Here is a 20,845-nt window from a genome sequence, read left to right as displayed (position 1 = left end):
TTTACGTTTTCGGGTAGCCTTAATCTCGCGAGATTTCCCAGTTTGTTTTGATGGCTGTTTTCTCTGATTGTGTTACCGATGAAATGTAGCGTTTTACGGCGATCAGAAGCTCGACGCGAATATTTGACCACTTCACCAGTAAAAGATAGTAATTATCGACTTTTTCATCGATATTTCGACCTGATTTTCTCGGATCGTCGCCGTTTTTCGAAGCTTTTTAGCTCGTATTTTGCGTGTTATCGAGTTAGTCTGTTCGTATTTCGTTCGTCTTTATGTGTACCGTATATTTGCATCTCGACTATTTATGGCTATGTCTTCATAAGGAATTTCCAAATATTAGTTAATTAAGCTTTTAGGATAAAAACTAACCATACCGTTAGGCCTATTCATTGGACAACCTCACCGCTGTTGTAGCGTTGGCTGCGGCACACACAACCGGTAGGCCTACTCGTGTTTGAAGTCTGTTGAGGTGAATGGCATCCTAGCTTTGCCAGGGTTTGATTGCTCAAGCCAACGCAAGAGTGAACAGGGTGCCGTCTGCTCAGTAGCCACCAGTATTAGCCAATCACATGCGTGATATCGATAGAGAAAATCTGTTGGTGAAATTCGGTGCATCCGATTTGCTTAATACGTAGAACGGTTGCCGTTCGTGGACATCCTGTCCGCCCAAGAAATCTTGGGCATTGTAATAAACCAATGAATGGTCTGCAGCCAGGGTTTGTGTTGACATGTGCTCCGGGGAGAGGCAATCAAACCCTGGCAAGCGATGATGAATGAATAGTAGCCTCAAATCATCCAATGTCCCAGTTACATACAGGATGATCTGATTTACTATTCATCCCCAAACTTCAAACACAAGCCCAACTGTGGACGTTTATTATAGCAAGTACAGGCCACCCTAGGCCCATCCTCGCTTGCCACTGTTTGAGTGCCTCCCACCGAAGCTCACAGGAACACAAACCCTGGCCACAAATCCTTCATTGGCCGATGGCATTGCCCAAAATCTCTAGGGCGGACCGGTTGCTGCTGAGCTGATTGGCTTAATACAAAGACAGGTGACCGCTCGGCGGCAACCTGTCCACCCAAGAAATCTTCTGCATTGTCTTGGGCATTGTAATGACGGGGAGTCCGGTGAATTTAATGGAATTTCCAATTTTCCCAAAAATCTAATATTTATGCTGATCTTCTGCAATTTTCTATTTCAGAGTTCATGTTGATCAGGTCGCGCGATGTTCCCGGCGATGGAGATATCCCGACGAAACAACTGTTATTGTTGCGCGTCGCCGCCAGCAGGTGGCGTCGATTTGGACAACGCGTTACACGAACTCGGCATGCTGAGCACGGTGACGGAAAGTCGACGGCAATACCTGCGCGAGCGCGCCGACCGAGCCCGCGCCAAAAGCGAGTCCGATAAAGAAATACGTATGAATAGTACCACCGCGACCGGTTTATCTGCTGCTCTACCTCACTCGCCGGGGGTGTCTTACGATGTCGACGCCGGCGTTCAAATAGTTCAAATGGACCCGAAGTACGTTATCGGGGTATCGACCGACGTGCGATTTCCATCGAGTCCTGTGCCGCCGCCGGGTTCGAATCGCGAACTCGGTAGATTATCGTTCATCGCCGATTGCGGGTTTACCCCCGTCGTACCGGATCCGAAGGCTCAGGAATATTCGCGCAGCGACGTCGTCGTCGAAATGGACGACAGCTCGAAACCGATGCAGGTGATGTCGCCGCCGCATTTGCGGGTGACGGTCACGCCCCGGCGCCGGTGCCAGCGCGCGGCGCGTTCCAGTCGCGCCAAGCGTTCGTCGTGGACTAAAAAGAAACCGTACGAACTTCCTAGAGGGCGTTTGAGTCGATCGGTCGAGGAGCAGACGACGTTGAACGGTGGCGCTGCCGCGTCGTCCGTCGCACAGGTGGTGTCGCCCGCCGTGTCGAAACCCGGCGGGCTGACCGCGCTGTTTCATCGGTCGAAGTCGATGGACGATTTGGACGTCGCGAAGTTGCAGTTGACCGATCGTCAAGAACGACAGGAGATCGAGACGATGAGTGATCACCTGCGCGATCTGAACGTCAACGATCAAACAGCGATGAGCGCTGCTATCTAGTGACAAACGTTGAACATTACTACTTAGACTCGTAATGCGCGTCGGGCTAAAGGCCGGTTTAGTGACAGAAGAATTTTGATGACCTCATTTCAGGCCTGAATGATTTTCAATTACCTAATTTTCAACAGATTGACGGGGCACCTCGGGGTCGTAGCTTTACTTCAAATTTTCATTTGAGTTAGACATGCGGTGTTCTCCATATGCGGGAATTTTAAACGGGCTTCATTATGACATCGCGGCCGAGTAGCGAGGCTTTCAATTCCCCCCCAAAAAAATACTGAAAATCCATGCTTAATTTTGGTGTAATCGTCTATTGTTCACACGAGCGCGATATATTTCAAAGCGTTTAAATCAACAACGATGGAATATTGACATCCGCTCTGGTAGGGGTAGCGGATATTTTATAAGGGGTGGCAGATTCTCAGTGGATGTAAAAATGAAGGGTGGCCACCCCTCTGAAACCTGTTGTGGAGAACACTGACATGCAACAAAATGCGCTTGGCTTTCTCAATTGGACCAAGCGATTTTATCCGAGCGCAACAAATGAAATCCGACTTATGTACTTCCGTATATGTTTAGGCCCTAAGTATTTTCTTATTCCCAAATGGGCCGGTACGAACCGAGAGTTAGGTGTATCGAACCTAAGCGTATTCTACCGTATATCTTTTTTCAAGGCTCGTTTCATAACATTTCTATTTGGTTGTTTAAAAATAGTTCGGAGGTATCCTCCCCGGCAGGGATTCGAACCTGATGGCGTCATTACACTCGGCTACATCGCGAACTCCTGCTACGCTAGACCGAGTGTGCAGATGCGCCGCAAGAAAACTTGTGGCGCCAATCTGATTGACCGTTGTGTAATCGCTGAGGCGAATTTTGCGAATAAACTATAAATGGAAAAACGCGGGCCAAAATAAAACGGGATTTCCGATTGACTACAATCACATCGGGTAGGGTGTCGTACTGCTTTGATGCCATCGGGTTCGAATCTCTGTCGGGGAAGATGGTTCTAAGGTTGAAAATTGAAATTGAAATGATTTCGGACGACGGACTTCTTCGGGTCGTGCCGGCTGACATGCTGCGCCGGTATAAATGATCGGTAATCAGTTTTTCGAAACCGGACCGGAGACCGCGTTACGAACCTATTATAAATATCATCGTAGTGTCATTGAATGTGTTGTTAGAAAAGTTTTAGAAAAAGTTTTATTCGTACTAAAAATTGAGATGAAAGTAAGTGTTATGATTAGACGGGTCGTTATGGCGGGGGAGGGGAACTTCTGAATATTTCGAATCATCAAATTAGCTGTATTTTCTTGGCCCATTCTTTATTTTTTTTTTCTAACTGACCAAAGATTATTTATATTGGTTTGATATTTGAAGTGTGTGTTTTGTGGTGTTGAATGTTTCAAACCTCTGTGTTGTTACAGGGCTCGTCGATTTATTACGTGTAGTACGCGCATCAGGTGCGTAAATCGCTTCCGTAATCAATGGACGATCCCATAGACACTTCCAGTAAAGATGGCTCGATTCCATAAATCTCCCTATGACATCATCATATGATTACAACTCTTATCATTACGGTAACATAGCTGCCTTCATTAGCCCATTATTACGTCATTAAACGGTCCGATATTCATTTTGTAAAAGGTGGCTGCCTCCAAAAATCCCCTTATGACATCATCAAATTGCCCTTTTGGCTGTTCTCAGAAAAAGTGGATGCTGCATAAATCCCCTATACATCGTATCATCAATATACTTTCTTCAATTACAGTCCTTTCCCCAAAGAGTGCTGCCGCCATAAATCCTCCTATGACTCCATAAATCCTCCTATGACATTATCAATTACGGCTGTCATAGGGGGATTTATGGAGGCGATCACTTCTCTAAAATCAACAGAATTTTCCTGAAAATGGCTGCTTCCTATGACATATCATTGTGTAATGTCTATTTATCTGGCTTCCTCAGATATACCGTGTGATGATGTCACAGGGGGATTCAGTGTTTTCCATTTGCTGGAATTAGAGAAGGACTGCATTCATTGTTACGAGTTCGACATCGCTGAAGTATCAAGGCTTTCGATACCTCTGGAAATAGAAATTTAGCTAAATTTGGTTGTAATTAGATTCTATTTTTCATATTCGCTCAATATATTTCAAAGCAATCATCGGCATTGATAGAATATTGACATCCACTCTCTGGTAGGGGCAGCAGTTATTTCATGAGGGGTGGCTGATTTTGAACACTGGGATTTTCGGGGGAAACGCCATATTTTCTGGAAGGGTCACTTAGTATATATTATGTAAACCCTGTTCTCATATCACTGCCAGTCGATATATACTCAAACGCGCTTGTATAGATTGTGTCGATCATCCGGTGAAAAGCCCCTTCACCTCCCGCAAATAGCGGAGCCCCCTGTCGACTCCTTGATTCCTTAAAAACTCCTTCTAAATGGTAAATATTTTTAATGGTGCTCTAAACTCTGTTAATTTGAGCGAAATGCCTTAACCCTTTCAGTGCGTCTACACCGCAGTGCGGTGTACGAATCAGTGATGGATATTGCTAGAACACCGCACTGCGGTGTATTGATTTTATTAGTAATTACTAATTATCTCCCTTGAAAGATGGCAGCACCTGTCAAACATAGTGAAATACTAGTAACCAATGATACACCGCGCCGCGGTGTAGACGCACTATAGCTGTATTCCCGTTATTCAACACACTAGGGTGGAATTTTTCAGAATTATGAAATAATCTTCAGCACTATAGGGTATTAATTAGCCAGCACTGAAAGGGTTAAACTCATTTAAGACTCCTTCAATTTTTAAAAAAGGCATTTAGATGACTTCTAGTTTGTAGTTGTTCAGTAGACTAGCCTACACCTAAATCGGGACAGTTGGGATTTGTTTTTACCGAATCAGGCGGTTACCAAATTACAAAACGAGTTTAGGTAGTCTTAACGATAGACATTTTCTTACAAAACCAGTGAATTAATGGTTCACTGTGATAAATGGTACCGATTTGGAAGGAGTCTACAGTGATTGATTGGGTGTTGGGGACACTTTTTCGAAACTTGAAACTTGAAATTTTCACCTTAATACTCCTTATATCCAAGAATGACTGATCTGTAGGGACCCTGTGATTTAACGATCATCAAAATGAGTGTGTTTGGGGTGTAGGATTTTGCGTGTACTTTTTTCGATGGCAGTCCTCGATTTCGGAAAATTGGGTACATTTACAACGTATGTAATTTACGTAAAAGTAGTTAATTTTGAAAAAGTTTACGAACCCTTAGTATCCGTTACCAGTATGTCGGGCGAATTTTTTAAATCTGAAATTTTCAACATTGCGATTGTCTAGATTTTCTCAATTTGGTCGACCCTACCTGGTTTACTCAGAGAAAATGATACCCTGGTTTTCTCATTCATTGACATGGTTCGTAGAGAGTCCACTTTTCAAGAAATTTTCAATGCCCTTATTTTACTTTTTCGAAAATTTAACATGGCTCCCACAGAACAGGGAAATAAGGAAAAACTTGGAAATTTTGAAATAATAATTGCCAGTTTGGAAATATTTGGGAATAGGAGAAATTTTCGTCAAATCTTTGGGGAAATATTTGGGAAATTCATCTACATTTCTCGAATTGCATTTGATAGGGGCAACTTTCTTTAGCGATTTCCCTTGAGAATCACCTTCATCAACAAGTTACCATTGAAATGTTGACTTCAGCATGATCGTATCTGTTCGTTTTTATGAAGGCCTCATTTTCGATTTGGGAAAATTGAAAAATCACCAATGACCAAAATCACTGGTGACCCGGCCTGCCGCCTGTCTAATGCAGCTATCAACCTATTGTCTGTACACACACACCCGCTGACATTTGCCATTTTCTTCCAAAATGCTTGTCAAAGCGTTGCCACGCCCTGTGGCTGGCAGTACCCCGACATTTTTCTTTCAAAATGAATCGAGGTGTCATGGGTTAACCATCGATTTTAGGCAGTCATTCACCATTTGTGAAAAAAGTGTTCGTCCGGACTTCGCCATTGGTAAGGTGATGGTCTGAGGGGGTTGGGCACGGACAGCAGGTTGACAGCCGCACCACCCAGTGCTCTATAACTTCTTTAAAATCATGATCAAGCTAGCTGTGACCCAGCAGCTAAAGAAATGATTATGAACTTGATCGCAGTTTACCAAACCTGCCAATTCAAGTAGAAACAAGGTATCATTTCTTTTTACATGTAGTAAGTAAAGGTTTTGTGCAAAGCGTTTTGTTGTAGTTCGACAAATCATGATGCGCAGAGGATGTACAGCATTGGGGTGCGATTCAACGAAAATCAACGTGCTACTTTTTTGGCATCAAATGCGCTGAAAAGTTCCCCACTTTTGCTTCAGCCTTACTTACTGCTACAAACCATGGAAATGATTAAACCTTCGTTTTAAGCTTTAATCACGCAAAATGGGGCTCCGTTGGGCGGGGTGGAGGGCCATTCTAGAATAAGTTGATATATTCTCATTTCATCCTCGCTTCATTCCTAGAACATTTATTTATTCTATTCGTTTAAGAATGTGTCTCTTAATATGTGTTTAAAATGATTCAATATTTGAAAAAAAAATGTTGCCATATTTTTTGGTTTTTGTTAAAAATTAAAATTGTTTAACGCTGTATAAAAAAGAAATCGATAATCTGTGTTCTTGTCTGTCGGATTCTTATGAGGACTCGTTCAACTGTGGCAATCGAGGTTTTCACTTGTGGCAAAAGTGAAGATCCATCACTCATGTTTGCTAGTGTGCATTCGGACTGCCAGAATCTTCTCAGATTCGATTAAAATCTATTCATGATTTCCGAGATTCTACGAATTCGATGAATACACATTGAACCCTGAAGACCAATCTGATTACAAAGAGACATGATTTGCCTAATCTCGCGTATGGGAAAGCTAGTCAGTAACCTGTACCCGGTATGTGGTTTTTTGTTTCACGATCGGATATTTTCATTAACCACATTAGTGTAAGCCCATCCCATGATGTACAAAAGCTTGCCACAAACGACCAGGAAACTATTTTTAAGTGGGAAGCTATAAATCTAGATGAAAATTCATTCAAAATGAATCTCTCAATTGATATGCTCGCGGGATAGCTGGTGAAACGAGTCCTCGCTGGTCGTCTGTCTAGCGGTCGTTTTTTTCAGTGCCACTGATTCGCACTTATGCCGCCTATAAATCTAGCATCATACGACGTCATCATGAGTGAAGCATGTGTATAAATGAATAGTAGAAGACCGAGTGAAATCCTGGATCCAGTTTTACAGTCGTGAGTTAGGTTAAAGATAGTTAATCGTTACAAAGAGTTAACTCTAGTGGAGTCTAGGGGGCAGTCGCTCAGTGCATAGTTGACGTAGTGACAATTCAAAGGTTCATTTTTAATTTCCCGATTAACTGTCTGTAACACGACGCTGGAAGCATGAAAATATTGACGCATGAGACTGCAAGCAAGCATTATGATACCTATAATCCGAACTTCGGGGCATGGCTTCGTACCTGCTAATTGGCATTTAACGATAAAGCCAAATTTAGCCGGATGAAGAATCGCGCAGGCACCGGAGGGGCGTATCCAGAGGAGTTGGGGGCGTTCCGAGCCCCCTTTTGTGACCAAATGCCCTTTTGAAAATCACATGAAAAATTCCACCCGACATTCATCTATGACGAAAGTCCACATTACTTCTTAAAGCAGTAATATGCACTAAAATTGCATAGAAGTGTGCCTTATTTTTCAGAATTTTCTGGAGGACCCCCTGCATGAGCATCGCGCCTCCGGCGCTCGCCGGGATGCTTTCAACGAGCAATAAAGTGCCCTTGTCATATGAGGAGAACCCCCTGTCTATCGTCGTGTCGACCGTGCAGTGACAGCGTACCGTTCATGACGTCGATTTTGATGTCGTCAGGATTGAAGCCGTCATCAATGGCCACTGTGGCGAGTGTGGTTGTAGAGTTACCATCATCGCCATCACTAGCGGGGAAACCAGGCGCCGATTCTTCGCGCGTCTGGGTGTCTGTGTCAAACGGTGGAGCGCTCGGGCCGCGTGTAATTGGGATAATAACAGGTTCTCCTGAAGATCTTTGCTCACGCCTCCGCTCAGATCGGTTTCGCATCCTCGACTCAGGTTCGGGACCAGCTTTCTGCTCGGCACCTCGCGGCGGTGCCGAGACCGTCGTTCGAACGCCGATTATCCTCAAAATCGCCTCGCCCACGTTGAAAACGGTTCTAATCGTTTCTTTATTGACATCGTCCGGTATTTGAATTCGCCTGATCACTTCGCGGTCGTCTTGGTCGGAGAATCTGCGCGCCGCTCTGATCACTAATCTGCGCGGATCTTCGGTTGCGATTCTCACTTCAATATCCGCCGCCCGAAACCCGGGCAAGCGAATCTTCATCGACCACATCGCCGATGTCGTTTGCTCAGACGGATCGCCGCTAGGAGGCGCGTTGTACCGTCCCCTTTGACATCCTTCATAATTGCCTCTCCTGTTACCCCTGGGATGTCTCGGTGAGCCTCGCTCGTCTCTTGGGCGACGGCGCTGCCACTGGCAATGATTTTCTGGCCCGAAATGTTGCTGCATTTCTGCCATCATGTCGTCCCAGTTATTCCAAGATTCGCGCATCATCGAGTCGAATATGGGGGGCATCGCCGATGCGCCCCCTTCTTCAAATTCATAAACGGGGAAACGTGGAAACATCGTCTGCTATTCACTAAATCCAACAATCGCTTTAAAACGTCTGTCGCTCCAAACAATCGTCTTCAAATCACTGACTGGACACCCGGTGCATTTTAAATATCTATATACTGCGAACCTTCGAGAAATTATTCGATTTGTAGAGATTTTTATCGATTATTTATTCGTTATTTATGTAAATTCATTGGATCGGGTTTAATCTAGAATTTTCTGGGGTAGAGTTTTCTATGAATATGCCACTAACATGTGTCGCATATTGCGAAATGTGTGTGCAGCTGTGTTGGCGTCCGCACAACTTGCAGACAGCAACGCGTCATGATCACCATCATTAGTTCAAACTTGGAGTAATCAGGCTGAATATCGAGGTAAAGTTCGACTAGAATTGATATTGATCGGCTTTCCGAATAATTGCCACGAAGTTTTTTGCCGTTTGACCTTTGCAAAATCTTGGTCCGCCGTTCGTCGGCGATACCGAAATTACACATACGTAGTAATTAAAAATTTATTAAATCATCATAAGATGACTACGGCTGAAGAATTGCTGTTTATTTGTTTTTTTTTCTCTCTTAATGTCTGTATATCGTCTGTCATATGCTTGATCAAGTAATTTCTATTGTGCGCCTACCACGTTTTGTGCACGAATACATGTAGCTTACGTAAAAGTCGAGATCACAGGCGTATATGGCGCTCTATAGGCCACACAACGCGTAAATTAAGTAGTTTGTGGCGCAGTTGACCAGGTCTGAATTTAAGCTGAAAAGTTATATAATTTTTTTCAGTACTTAAGGACAGAAAATTGGTACTCGTTTCGTTACAAACCGAGAAACTCCGAGTCGGTCTGAGATGCTATATACGTAATCCGGATACGTGTTAGAGCAAAACCAGTCTAAGAAAGCGCACCGCGCCCGCAATTCATATACTATTGTAGAACTGTTAATTCTATCTCGTTGCACGAGATGAATGGTCTAAAATACAGCGACGCTTTCCGGTCACTCCGTTTGCATCACAGCGAAGCTACTTTCGCGGAGAAGAGATTATGTGAAGCCGTTCGTGCCGTCCGTCAGACTGCTAGCGACGTACTGGAGACAACAGACAACGACAGGCGGAGAGGTTTGAGGCTGCTATCAGTCGGTTCGGCTCACGGATATTTGTTGGAAGACGTGGTGACCGAACTCGGCGATGAAGTGAGTTTCGAACGCATGGACTGTATTGAACCAAACGACGCTATGGCACGGGAGCTGGAGACTCGAATGAATACACTCGCCAGCAAGTACAACTTCGAATCCGAGGTCTATAAACGTGAGTTCTCTAGCGAGGCGGCGCCTTCTTTCTTACCGAACGACTTCTACGATTTGATCGTTTTCTCGCACGTGCTCTATTACTTCGACGATCCGGGGGATGTTTTGGAAGTCTCGCTCTACAAGTTAGCTAACGCGCGTGGGCGAGTGTTCGTGACTGCAACGAACAACACGGCGTTTTGGAACGTACTACGAGGACTACGAGCCCTTGCCGGCGACGGTCCATTCATGCCCCAAAACCTAGTTGACCTAGATGAACTCCTACGCACGAAAGCTGCTAAGATGACGGCGGTTTCGCGCTCTATCGACGAGGGCGCACTTATGATGCACCTAGCTCTGCAACCAGCCCGATCGTGCATCAGCGCACATGACGCAGCCATTCGTAAGATGGGCGACGCGATAGTGACGTTCATCGCAGGTCGAGACATAGATACTTTACTGGAAAAGTCGCGCGCACAAATTCAGGATATCATCCGTAAACATGTCGTATATAGTTATGGGTTCCCGATGTTGCCTGCGACACTGGAAAACGTCTTACTGGCCAGAAACGCCTGAAGAACTTAAAGACGAGAAAACACCGATTCGTGGGTCTTAAGACCCTGTTAACTCTTGGGTCGATTTGATACCGTCATAAATTCAGTTGATAGCATTCTCCCTCGGCAGGGATTCGAACCTGCTGGCATCGCTAGGCTCGACACGGGACGAACCCCTGCCACACTAGACAGGGTGCGCAGGAACACGCGCAGGTTTGCCGCGCGAAAACTATTCGCACCACAATCAGGCTCGTTGCATAATCGCTGAGGCAAATTTCACGGATAATTTGGAAAAACCAGAGCTAAAATAAAATGGGATCTCTTATTGGCTAATAAATGACCCAAATCTCATTATCTAAGTTGCGCGTGTAACTGCGCGCTGGGTCTAGTGTGGCAGGGTTTCGTACCGCGGCGAGCCTCAATGCCATCAGGTTCGAATCCCTGCCGGCGAGGATGTTTATGCGGCGAAATGTCGGGCATCCACAAAATCATTGCGGTAAAATGTGTCTTTACACCCATTCGCCATCTTAAGGAAAATCGGATCATTAGAAACTAAACGACGCGATCTACGGATAAAGAATAACCATTTTTCATTATCAAAATCAGAAGACTAGATAAAAATTCTCACGAATTATGAAAGGGGATCGAATGAAGTATTTATTTTTCATCGAAGGATTACAACATCGTAATTCACATGTTAGAGGAAACTAACAACGGATATATATGTATCTTGTACGTCTAAAATTAAATCGTCGGGTTGAAGGGACACTCACGCAGCCATATATTATCAATTCGTTTACTTGAATCTTGGCGAAAATGGGATTTTTCGGCTTTGCGCTTCACCAATTGTTTCGACTCTGACATATTTTATAATACTATATTATATTCGCATTAAAGCTTATATATTTACTAGCAAACCACCCGTCTGGCGGACGGGTAGATTATTATAATGAATCACTAAGGTGCGGATAAAAATAATAAAATATATAATATAAATAGTATAGACTAGCAAACTACCCGTCCTGGCGGACGGATTATAATAAATCACTAAGGTGCGGATAAAAATAATATAATATATGATAATATGTAATACAATAGGATAGACTAGCAAACTACCCGTCCTGGCGGACGGATTATAATAAATCACTAAGGTGCGGATAAAAATAATATAATATATGATAATATGTAATACAATAGGATAGACTAGCAAACTACCCGTCCTGGCGGACGGATTATAATAAATCACTAAGGTGCGGATAAAAATAATATAATATATAATAGTATGTAATATAATAGGATAGACTAGCAAACTACCCGTCCTGGCGGACGGATTATAATAAATCACTAAGGTGCGGATAAAAATAATAAAATATATAATAATATGTAATATAATATCATATATATATATATATATTTATTTATCGATATGAAATATACACTATAAGTCTGGAATTAGAAAAAATATCGAAGAAGAGGAAATGTAATGGCAAAACAGGGACGTATCTGGAATTACTCTTTCATACCTTTCAATCCGAAAACAATAATAGATCAGGCTATTAAATCTCGGTGATTCTTAGAAGAATGGATTGGCATGCATTTCTTTGGGAAGTGGCGCTGTGGTGAGCTCGAATACATACAGTCTCCACTACTAGATTCCAGGCAGAGAGAGGAGGTCACCGGCGTCTCGGTAGTCAAAAGCCAAGCAACAGCTGATGCTCACCGCATCGCAGTAATCTCCACTACATGTATTAGATCCCCAGAATTGAGGTCACCCGCGTCTCTGTAGTCAAGCACACTTTACAAAAACCGACGCTCAAATGTTTGTTTTGATCAGCGCGCGCAGTGACGTCACGCGGAGCGTCCAAACTTAAATGATACAAAAGTCTACCTAAACTTTATCGTATCGGCACGAAATCGATTCTAAAACACAGATCAGACCATCCTCTTTCAATCCATACCACTCAACGGGTAATCGGAGCCACACGAACGGAGATTACGCGTTACAAAGTTAAGACGCCTTGCCGCTTATAGTATAGATTGTATGATATATTAAACGTTTTTCGATTTCGTGATTGTGCGACTTATATTTTACTAAACGGCAACAATTTTCATAAGTATTACTGTATATGTTGTGGGAATTTGTTGTATTTTATGTTGAAGAATAGAACTGAAAATAATTCTAATTTTTTTTTAGCATAAATAGCTCTGGACCTCTCAGATCTGCATCTCAACGCTTCAATTTTTCAAATTGTATTGGAAGAGGACCAACGGCCCCCTTCTTCGACGCTGGTTTGACGACATGGATCGTCAAGTGTTGCCCTTTTCAATTAAAGACGGCTGTCAAATTCTGCCCCTGGATCTGCCCTTGGGAATGATATATGCGCACAATTACCATTTTCTAAACGAAATGCCTCCGGGAGAAAATTCCAAGGTCACACTCCGGATCAGAGTGTGAAATTGGGATTTTCGAAAAAGGGGAGATCCGCAACTGTGCTATTAGCATAGGCCTAACGTAAAAGATTTCTTATTCTCCCTAACAACTCAAAAATAACTTTAATACTGATGGTGGAATTCACGGCTGGACAGTTTCAATGAACGGAGATGAAATCAAATTGAATGCAGATACAGTCAAACCCGCTTAATCCGTATCAGCATAATCCGGATTTTGGTTTAATTCGACCAGTATTAAGGCTAAACAAAAATGATACCTTGTTTCTCCGCAGCGGCCGGGTCATTTTTGTAAAATATGATAAAATTTATAAACAGTTCATTTCTATAGCGGCCGGGTCTGTTATGGTAAAATTGATCACGATTTAAAAAAAAGTAATGTATAGGGTAGATAGGCGGCCGGCCGGGTCAACATTTAAGCTCAGCAGAGCGGAGAAACAAGGTATAAATTTTTTTTAGCCTAACCAGTCCATTTTGTTCATACAAGAAAATGACTTTTAGCCGGATTTCCCGTAAACCGGGTGAATTTTGTATGTCCCAAATTAACCGGATTCCAGTAGTTCATGGCGAATTTCTCAATGCCCGATCAATCCGTTTTTGACCAAACTCACATGTGGCATCAAAGTTGCTGTAAAAACGATAATCTGTTAGTGATATGTCTACCACATATCAAAGACACAGGATTATAGTTTTATTAATACCCTCATATACGAACCCTTTGGAAGAACACATTGGTCCGTTTAGTTAGTTACCCGAATCGTTGGTGGTAAGCTTTTTATAATCGTATGGGCTTTTACCAACGTGGTTTGTGAAAATATCCGATCGTGAAACTAAACCACAGACAGGTTACTGACTACGGTCCAGTCACTTCTGCTTCGGAGGATGTACCTGCGAATGCCCAAGGTGCGAAGATCTTGTAGGAGATCTGGGAGTCCACTTTTTGAATATACTTCTGAAGTGGTTTAAAACCACTAGGAGGCACCGAGATGCGTTGGACACTCTGGTGTGGAGAGCCGGGAACGACAAATCTCCTTACATTGGGACAAAATTCAAGGCAAGATGATACTAGTTTTCATGCAAACTTCAGCATGATCATCAGCATTAATCTAATTACGTCAAAAACTGAAACTGGGATCGGCAACTTTGGTCGCGACCAAGCCGCCACCGGTTGCAGTGGGGTTCGTTTTAAAATTAGCCGGGTCCTCGTTTTAGTTGCTCCTTAGTCAAGCGGCAAGCGAGTAATCCCGATCATAGGTGGTGCACCGGTCGATTATCAGAAAGTCGTGTTTTTAATTTTCACGCAATTTCGCCGTCAAAAACACATTTTCTGACTTGAAACGATGGGAAAAACGAAGAAATCTCGCCGAGGAGGAGGAGGGGTCGAAACTACTACGGGGAATAATAGTAGTGTGCCGCTATCAGAGCAGATGTTGGAGGATAAATCAGTGAGAACTCCCGGGGGTCGAGCGAAAACGGATCGAGTCAGAAAAACTGATACGGATGATCAGGTAATTAATTAAAAGGATTGATTATGACCGAGATTAGAATAATAACGGGTCTATTGCACTTTCGTACCCCCTCCCAAAAATGTTCATTCGAGGCAGGCCAGGGTTTTAAAAAATCTGGCCCTCAAAATCGGTCCCAAAAAGATTTGGAATTTCGACATGAAAAGTAATTTATTTTGATTGTCTAGACCTCCCTGATAAATAATATGCAGAAATAAAAATTTTTGGGAGGGGGGTACGAAAGTGCAATAGCGCTATAATAACCACGAAATTTGGGACTCGACCTTGTTTAAATCTCTAGTCAGTAACCTGTCTGTGGTTAAGATTCAAGATCGGATGTTTTCACGTTGGTATAAGCCCATCCGATCATAAAAAGCTTCCCACCAACGAATAGGTTACTAACTAGTTAAGACCTAGTCAGCAGAAATACCCGATTTTGATTCTAAACCACAGACAGGTTACTGACACTACACCCAGGCTTAAGACCCCTAAAATTCGCTGCCCTTTACAATATGGACCCTAAACCATTCTGTATTGCTGCAGTTTGAACAAGAGGTGAATTTTCTGTTCAGTGGTGAATTGTTGTTTCATTTCAGTTTGTCGACGATAAATTATCGAAGCGAATTCTGGAACAAGCTCGAAAACAACAGCAACAACTAGAAGAGGAATATGGCATCGACAAGAGGTCAGCATCCTCGGAGGAACGATTCGAACCCATGCTGATATTAATCTAGACCATCGGGTCTAGCTTGAACTTGAGAGTTATAATGAATTAAAGCCCGCGATCTAATTCTTTTCCCAACCCAGCTGTTTCCCTAATCCAAACCTATATAAACTAAAATCTCACAGGACCCTATTTTCTAAGCCTAATCGTTTTCGATCCAGAGATGGGCGATATAGTTTTAACTAAAATATGCCGTATTGGTAAACTTTATGTACAGGTTCAAAATTAGCACACTAATTAAACCTCGAAATTCTATAAAGGAAACTCTTGGAACCGAATTCTAATCATTAGTCAGATCCTAATTGAAATCAATGGATAAAAACTATTGCTTATTACACTGTGTGCAGCCCTCCAGCTCGGGGTCACAATTTCTAGAAATGTAAACTGTTTTCATTATGGATTTCATAGCGGCAGTAAACAGAAACCTAAGCAGCAGAAGACGGTGACACTAGGCGGCACGACCGGAAGTACGCGAAGAGATTCTGATGACGACGATGATGATCTGTCAGAAAATGAGGAGCAGTATGAGTATGAGGCGATCGTGAGTTCGAAAATTCATAACTTCAACTATTTTCAGTTCTATCAGGGTTCCTATGTGTCCTTAATTATTCATAATGTTTAGTTAATTCATAAAATTTATTTTTTTGAGACAGCCAAATTTAGTTTAATTCTACTATTGAGGAATGTTCGGAACTTTTTGAGGGACAGTTCCATTTCAAGAAAAAATGGCATGTTTGACCTTGAAAGGGGCACTTTCATATTGAATAAAGACAGATCCTGATAGTATTTAGAATTATATGTGAAAAATCAACAATTGAAATTTTGCCTTAAACAAAAACAAACATTAGCGTGAGATTTTGTTCAAAAAAGGAAAGATTTCGCTAAATCAAATTTGTAAATGTCTTGCAAAAAAAATGTTTGTAGGAAATCGACGAGGACGACGAACGCGCGATGGAGATGTTTATGTCTAAAGAAGCTCCGCAGGGCCGAACGCTCGCCGATATTATCATGGAAAAAATCACTGAAAAACAGACGGAAATTCAAACCGTCATGACAGGTACGAAGCGTCGAACGCAAACCAACTGCCAAGAGTAGCAAGGGCAAATTTTAGACCAGGTCGACTAGTCCAACCGTTTCAAAATTGGAATGGGCTCTTAAAAAAATCTTAGAAAAATTTTTTGCAAAGAAAATCTTAAAAAGACAAAAAATAAATTCATATATGCTCCGTTAAGGACCAGAAAAAGTCCCTTTTTGTCCTGTATCTTCTGTGGGAGGGCCAACAAAAACCACGACGGATGTTTCGCTTGCAGTCTACCAAATCTGCCCTTTTCAAATTGAGTGCCCCAATTCACAGGTCCACTTCATTCGAAGAATCCTAGATCCACCCTAGATAAAGTCGTATTTTTACAAAACACATTTTCTACTATTTAAGGAATCTCATTTCCTATATCTCCTTGATTAATCGAATTTCAATTCTTATTTCTAGATCAGGACAGTTTACAAATGCAACAGTTGGACGACCGCGTCGTCAATATCTACCGCAGCATCAAACAGATATTACAGAAATATCGCAGCGGAAAACTACCGAAAGCGTTCAAAATAATACCGGCCCTACGCAACTGGGAACAGGTACGAACTACATTGACGGCGGGTGCATGGCTGGTTTCACGAAGTGTTATTAACCCTTTCAGTGCTGACTAATTAATACCCTATAGTGCTGAAGATAATTTGAAAATTCTGAAAAATTCCACCCTAGTGTGTTGAATAACACCACTTCAGAGCGTCTACACCCTGGCGCGGTGTATCGTTAGTTATTAATATTTCACTATGTTTGACAGGTGCTGCCATCTTTCAAGAGAACTAATTAGTAATTACTAATTAAATCGATACACCGCAGTGCAGTGTACTAGCAAAATCCATCACTGATTTGTACACCGCACTGCGCTGTAGACGCACTGAAAGGGTTAAGACTCAAATTAAATTTTCAAGATTGAATTAACTTCCAGCATTTCAACGTAAACACGATGATCTTTTAATCGAAATTAATAATATACCGACAATACAGACATTTTCAATTAAAAATGAACTACAAACATCGGACATTTAATCGGCACTCTTTCATAGTGATCATCCAGACTTAACATGTGTATAATAGCGCTTAAACTGAGTCTCCTTCAATTGAAAATGAACTACGAACACCAGGCAGGCATTTCTCGTCGGGACAATTTCAACTAATAATTGACCATTCACCTCAGGTGTTCAGATCTACAAATACCAGGAAATTTCTAATCGGAAATGAACTACAAACACCAGGCATTAGACATTTTATCAGCACACTTTCAAAAACTGAACGCGCGCATGTCACTTTTGTGTTCAGGAATTCACCATTGATAGAAAATGTACTACTTATCAAAAACAGTTTGTTCGCACTTCAGTGCTGAATGTCTGAAGGGTGTGCCGATTTCAGGCTGCCGCTTACTAAACAAATTCCTCTCTATTTTAGATATTATACCTTACGGAACCAGACACGTGGTCAGCCGCCGCGGTCTACCAGGCGACCAGAATATTCACATCAAACCTCAACGCCAAAATGGCGCAACGGTTTTTTAATCTGGTTTTACTACCGCGAATCAGAGACGACATAGTCGAATATAAGCGACTCAACTTTCATTTATACATGGTATGTACGGCGGCCAAGACTTCGCAGAGTCAATAGGTGCTTCTATTTACTACTGTTAGGCGGACTCCACGGAGTCTGAATAAAACTCCACTCAAATCTGAACCTAATATAAAGCACATCAAAAATATTTTCTCAATGTGTTATTGCTATTTTTAGGCCTTGAAGAAAGCGCTTTTCAAACCTGCCGCATTTTTCAAAGGAATTCTCTTGCCGATCTGTGAGGTAGGTGTATGAAGTGTCAATGATGTCATCGGGGGGGGGGGGGGGGGGAGATTTAAGGATGCAGCCATCTTTCCTAGAATATATCGTGTTAGTTAGATGATGTCATAGAGGGAATTTATTGAGGGAGCCATCTTTCTGGAAATATACGTTGAGTTAATTCGATAATCACCATCTATTTATCAATTCTATCATGTTCCCGCCATCTTTGCTTGAAGTATCTGTAGTATGATCATTTCTGGACTCCCAGCCATATTTTTGGAGCAATTCTCGATATGTCATAAGCGGATTTAACGGTCAAATATTTCGTATATTTCAGTCGGGTACGTGTACGCTGCGAGAGGCGGTTATTCTGTCGAGCGTGCTCGGCAAGTGTTCGATACCGATGTTGCACTCAGCGGCGGCCATCTTGAAAGTAGCCGAGATGGACTACAACGGCGCAAACAGTATATTCCTGAGAGTACTGCTCGATAAAAAATACGCGTTACCGTTCCGTGTGGTCGACGCCGTCGTTTACCACTTCTACAAGTAAGTTCGCCCCCTCATCGTCGTCCCCTACTCTCTACCCTCTCCTCCCCTCATCTCCGTTAAACATCTAGATAAAAGCCATTTTTTGTAAACCATTGATGGTCTGATGACGTTGCAGAGCACTTATCCAGAATACCTTCATTTGTTTTGACCGAGGTAGCCATCTTTTCTGGAACGAAGGGTCTGCCGGAGTACATGTAATTTGATAATGCCAAAAAGGTTTATTGGCAGGCAGAGATTAAAGTATCCGGTGGTAATTTGATGATGTCATTGGGAGATTACCAGGGAAGTAATTTGTTCTGTGTAAGGGTAATTGGATGATGTTACCAATCATACAAGGCTGCCTACCTCTGAAAAGTGCTATCAGTAACAAATTGAATTTTTTCAGTAACATTTCATTGAAACATGAAAGAAAATGTGTCCAATTAATCAGTAATCAACAGTTAGACCCTCGGCAACATCATTTCCGTATGCATCGAACAAATCAAATCAGTATTTCTCGTCAAGAAAAACAGTTGGCAGCTCTCATCATATGGATGCAGTCATCCTTCATGAAAGTGTCTATAAGCAGTTATTTGATGATGTCATAGGGGGATTCAAGCAATCTCCTCTAAATAGGCGTCTTTGATTCTAATGTTTCGTCGCTGAATTTTATTTTTCTTCTTTATTTCGCAGATTTCTTCACGATAAACGAGAACTGCCCGTTTTATGGCATCAGAGTTTTCTGACGTTCGTGCAGCGTTATAAAACGGACGTGTCGAGCGAACAGAAGGACATGTTACTGGAGGTACTACGCGCGCACACGCACGAGCAAATCACTCCCGAGATCAGACGAGAACTCGTTAAATCGAAGTGTCGCGACGACGTCTCCACGCAACCTTCAACCGCCGCGATGAGTGTCGAATAAAACTGTTTTATAGTTACAAATAAAATACGTAAATTGTTGAGCTGAATTTTTGTTTTACTATATCTGTGTTTTAACTCAGGTCAATTCAGGAGAATGAGTTTTATGCAGATGTGTTTGTGGGGCATGTTTTATAGACCGGTATTAACTTTCAGTTGTACAGTCCTGACATAAGTCCAAGAGAGGTCTAAAATCTTAAGACTGGTTGTAAGTTGTGAGTGGCTATATAACTAAGTTGGTCTTAGACTGGTCTTAAGTCTAAGCCATGACTAATCGACCAACTTAATTCATCCAGTCAATGAGCCGAGGGTGCTCGTAGATTAGGGAATCCGCAAATTCCCCGATCATCTCATGAGATATCCATTGTGGGAGCCAGTTCTTTTTCTAAAACTTGCTGGTATGACTCATCACCAGCAAGGACAAGGATTTTCACCCACGAAAGAAGTTAGAATTCACTGCGGGAAAAATAAATCCCCAGGATCCCCTGATATTTCTTTTTGCCTGAATGCTTGTTTTGAAGTGAATTTTTCCACGATTCTTCTGCGATCCACTTACAGCCTCAATATCGTCAAACTTACATTCAATTCAACTAATTTCAGTGGTAGAGCATTTTTGAGGAGACTCCGTGACTATGGGTTGTCTGTAGCATTATACGGCACTATTGGTGCTGAAAAAGTAGCACGCCTTAAAGAATTGCCCTGATAGAGATGAGTTGTCAAACAGTTACAATAACAAAATCACTTATGGCAGGGTAATGGGTGCAGGAACAATGCAAGCATTGGACCTACCACGGATAGATTTTCAAGCTGGGGCCTCTGACCAATCAGACAGCTTTTAGATTCGGTGATCCACTCACTTGTCGCGATACTTAAGTCATGCACACAAGATCCAAAAATGTTTTCAAAACATCAATAAATCTTTGCCCAAATTTGGGTGGGAGTGGTTCTGGCGCCCCTGAGGGTCCATAACAGTCCTTGAAAGCGAATGGGTCAACTCAAGGTTTTGAGTCATGGAATGGCCTCTAGAATCCTGTTCATGGCGATGGCATCTGCCTTGCCACAATACATTTTAAAGCTTTGGTTGCATATAATCTGTTGCCGAGGCCTACATTACATCAGATCTGGTCATTGGCATTGTAGTATTTGGCCCAGTACACTAGCCTGGTAAGAA

The 20,845-nt window shown here is 42.5% G+C and overlaps 3 protein-coding genes across 3 annotated transcripts; all 3 read left to right on the top strand.

Moving 5' to 3' along the window:
* The first annotated feature begins 63 nt into the window (after positions 1-63).
* LOC141910110 (uncharacterized) lies at positions 64-2,827 on the top strand. The gene is made up of 2 exons (XM_074800825.1): positions 64-148; positions 1,206-2,827. The coding sequence occupies exon 2, from the start codon at positions 1,230-1,232 to the stop codon at positions 2,109-2,111; it is 882 nt and encodes a 293-aa protein (XP_074656926.1). The 5' UTR covers positions 64-148; positions 1,206-1,229; the 3' UTR covers positions 2,112-2,827.
* A 6,281-nt stretch (positions 2,828-9,108) lies between these two features.
* LOC141909839 (uncharacterized) lies at positions 9,109-11,818 on the top strand. Its single transcript, XM_074800486.1, has 2 exons — positions 9,109-9,201; positions 9,616-11,818. The coding sequence occupies exon 2, from the start codon at positions 9,793-9,795 to the stop codon at positions 10,687-10,689; it is 897 nt and encodes a 298-aa protein (XP_074656587.1). The 5' UTR covers positions 9,109-9,201; positions 9,616-9,792; the 3' UTR covers positions 10,690-11,818.
* A 2,555-nt stretch (positions 11,819-14,373) lies between these two features.
* On the top strand, positions 14,374-19,714 carry LOC141909727 (bystin-like). Its single transcript, XM_074800319.1, has 9 exons — positions 14,374-14,623; positions 15,217-15,305; positions 15,753-15,885; positions 16,269-16,401; positions 16,831-16,973; positions 17,848-18,024; positions 18,181-18,246; positions 18,563-18,771; positions 19,447-19,714. Exons 1-9 carry the CDS (start codon positions 14,456-14,458, stop codon positions 19,676-19,678), a joined length of 1,350 nt encoding a protein of 449 aa, XP_074656420.1. The 5' UTR covers positions 14,374-14,455; the 3' UTR covers positions 19,679-19,714.
* The last annotated feature ends 1,131 nt before the right edge of the window (positions 19,715-20,845 follow it).

This window comes from Tubulanus polymorphus, chromosome 8, assembly GCF_964204645.1.
Source record: "Tubulanus polymorphus chromosome 8, tnTubPoly1.2, whole genome shotgun sequence".
Lineage (NCBI taxonomy): Eukaryota > Metazoa > Nemertea > Palaeonemertea > Tubulaniformes > Tubulanidae > Tubulanus > Tubulanus polymorphus.
The sequence above is the reverse complement of the archived record's forward strand: the minus strand, read 5'-3'. Positions and strand labels throughout refer to the sequence as shown.

What these genes read in the sequence shown, in the direction of transcription:
- LOC141909727 (XM_074800319.1), top strand. Translation starts at nt 14,456, where the DNA reads ATGGGAAAAACGAAGAAATCTCGCCGAGGAGGAGGAGGGGTCGAAACT. An exon ending in AGTATGAGTATGAGGCGATC is followed by an intron (nt 15,886 to 16,268) that starts GTGAGTTCGAAA and finishes AAATGTTTGTAG; the next exon opens with GAAATCGACGAGGACGACGA. An exon ending in AATTCAAACCGTCATGACAG is followed by an intron (nt 16,402 to 16,830) that starts GTACGAAGCGTC and finishes TCTTATTTCTAG; the next exon opens with ATCAGGACAGTTTACAAATG.
- LOC141910110 (XM_074800825.1), top strand. Translation starts at nt 1,230, where the DNA reads ATGTTCCCGGCGATGGAGATATCCCGACGAAACAACTGTTATTGTTGC.
- LOC141909839 (XM_074800486.1), top strand. Translation starts at nt 9,793, where the DNA reads ATGAATGGTCTAAAATACAGCGACGCTTTCCGGTCACTCCGTTTGCAT.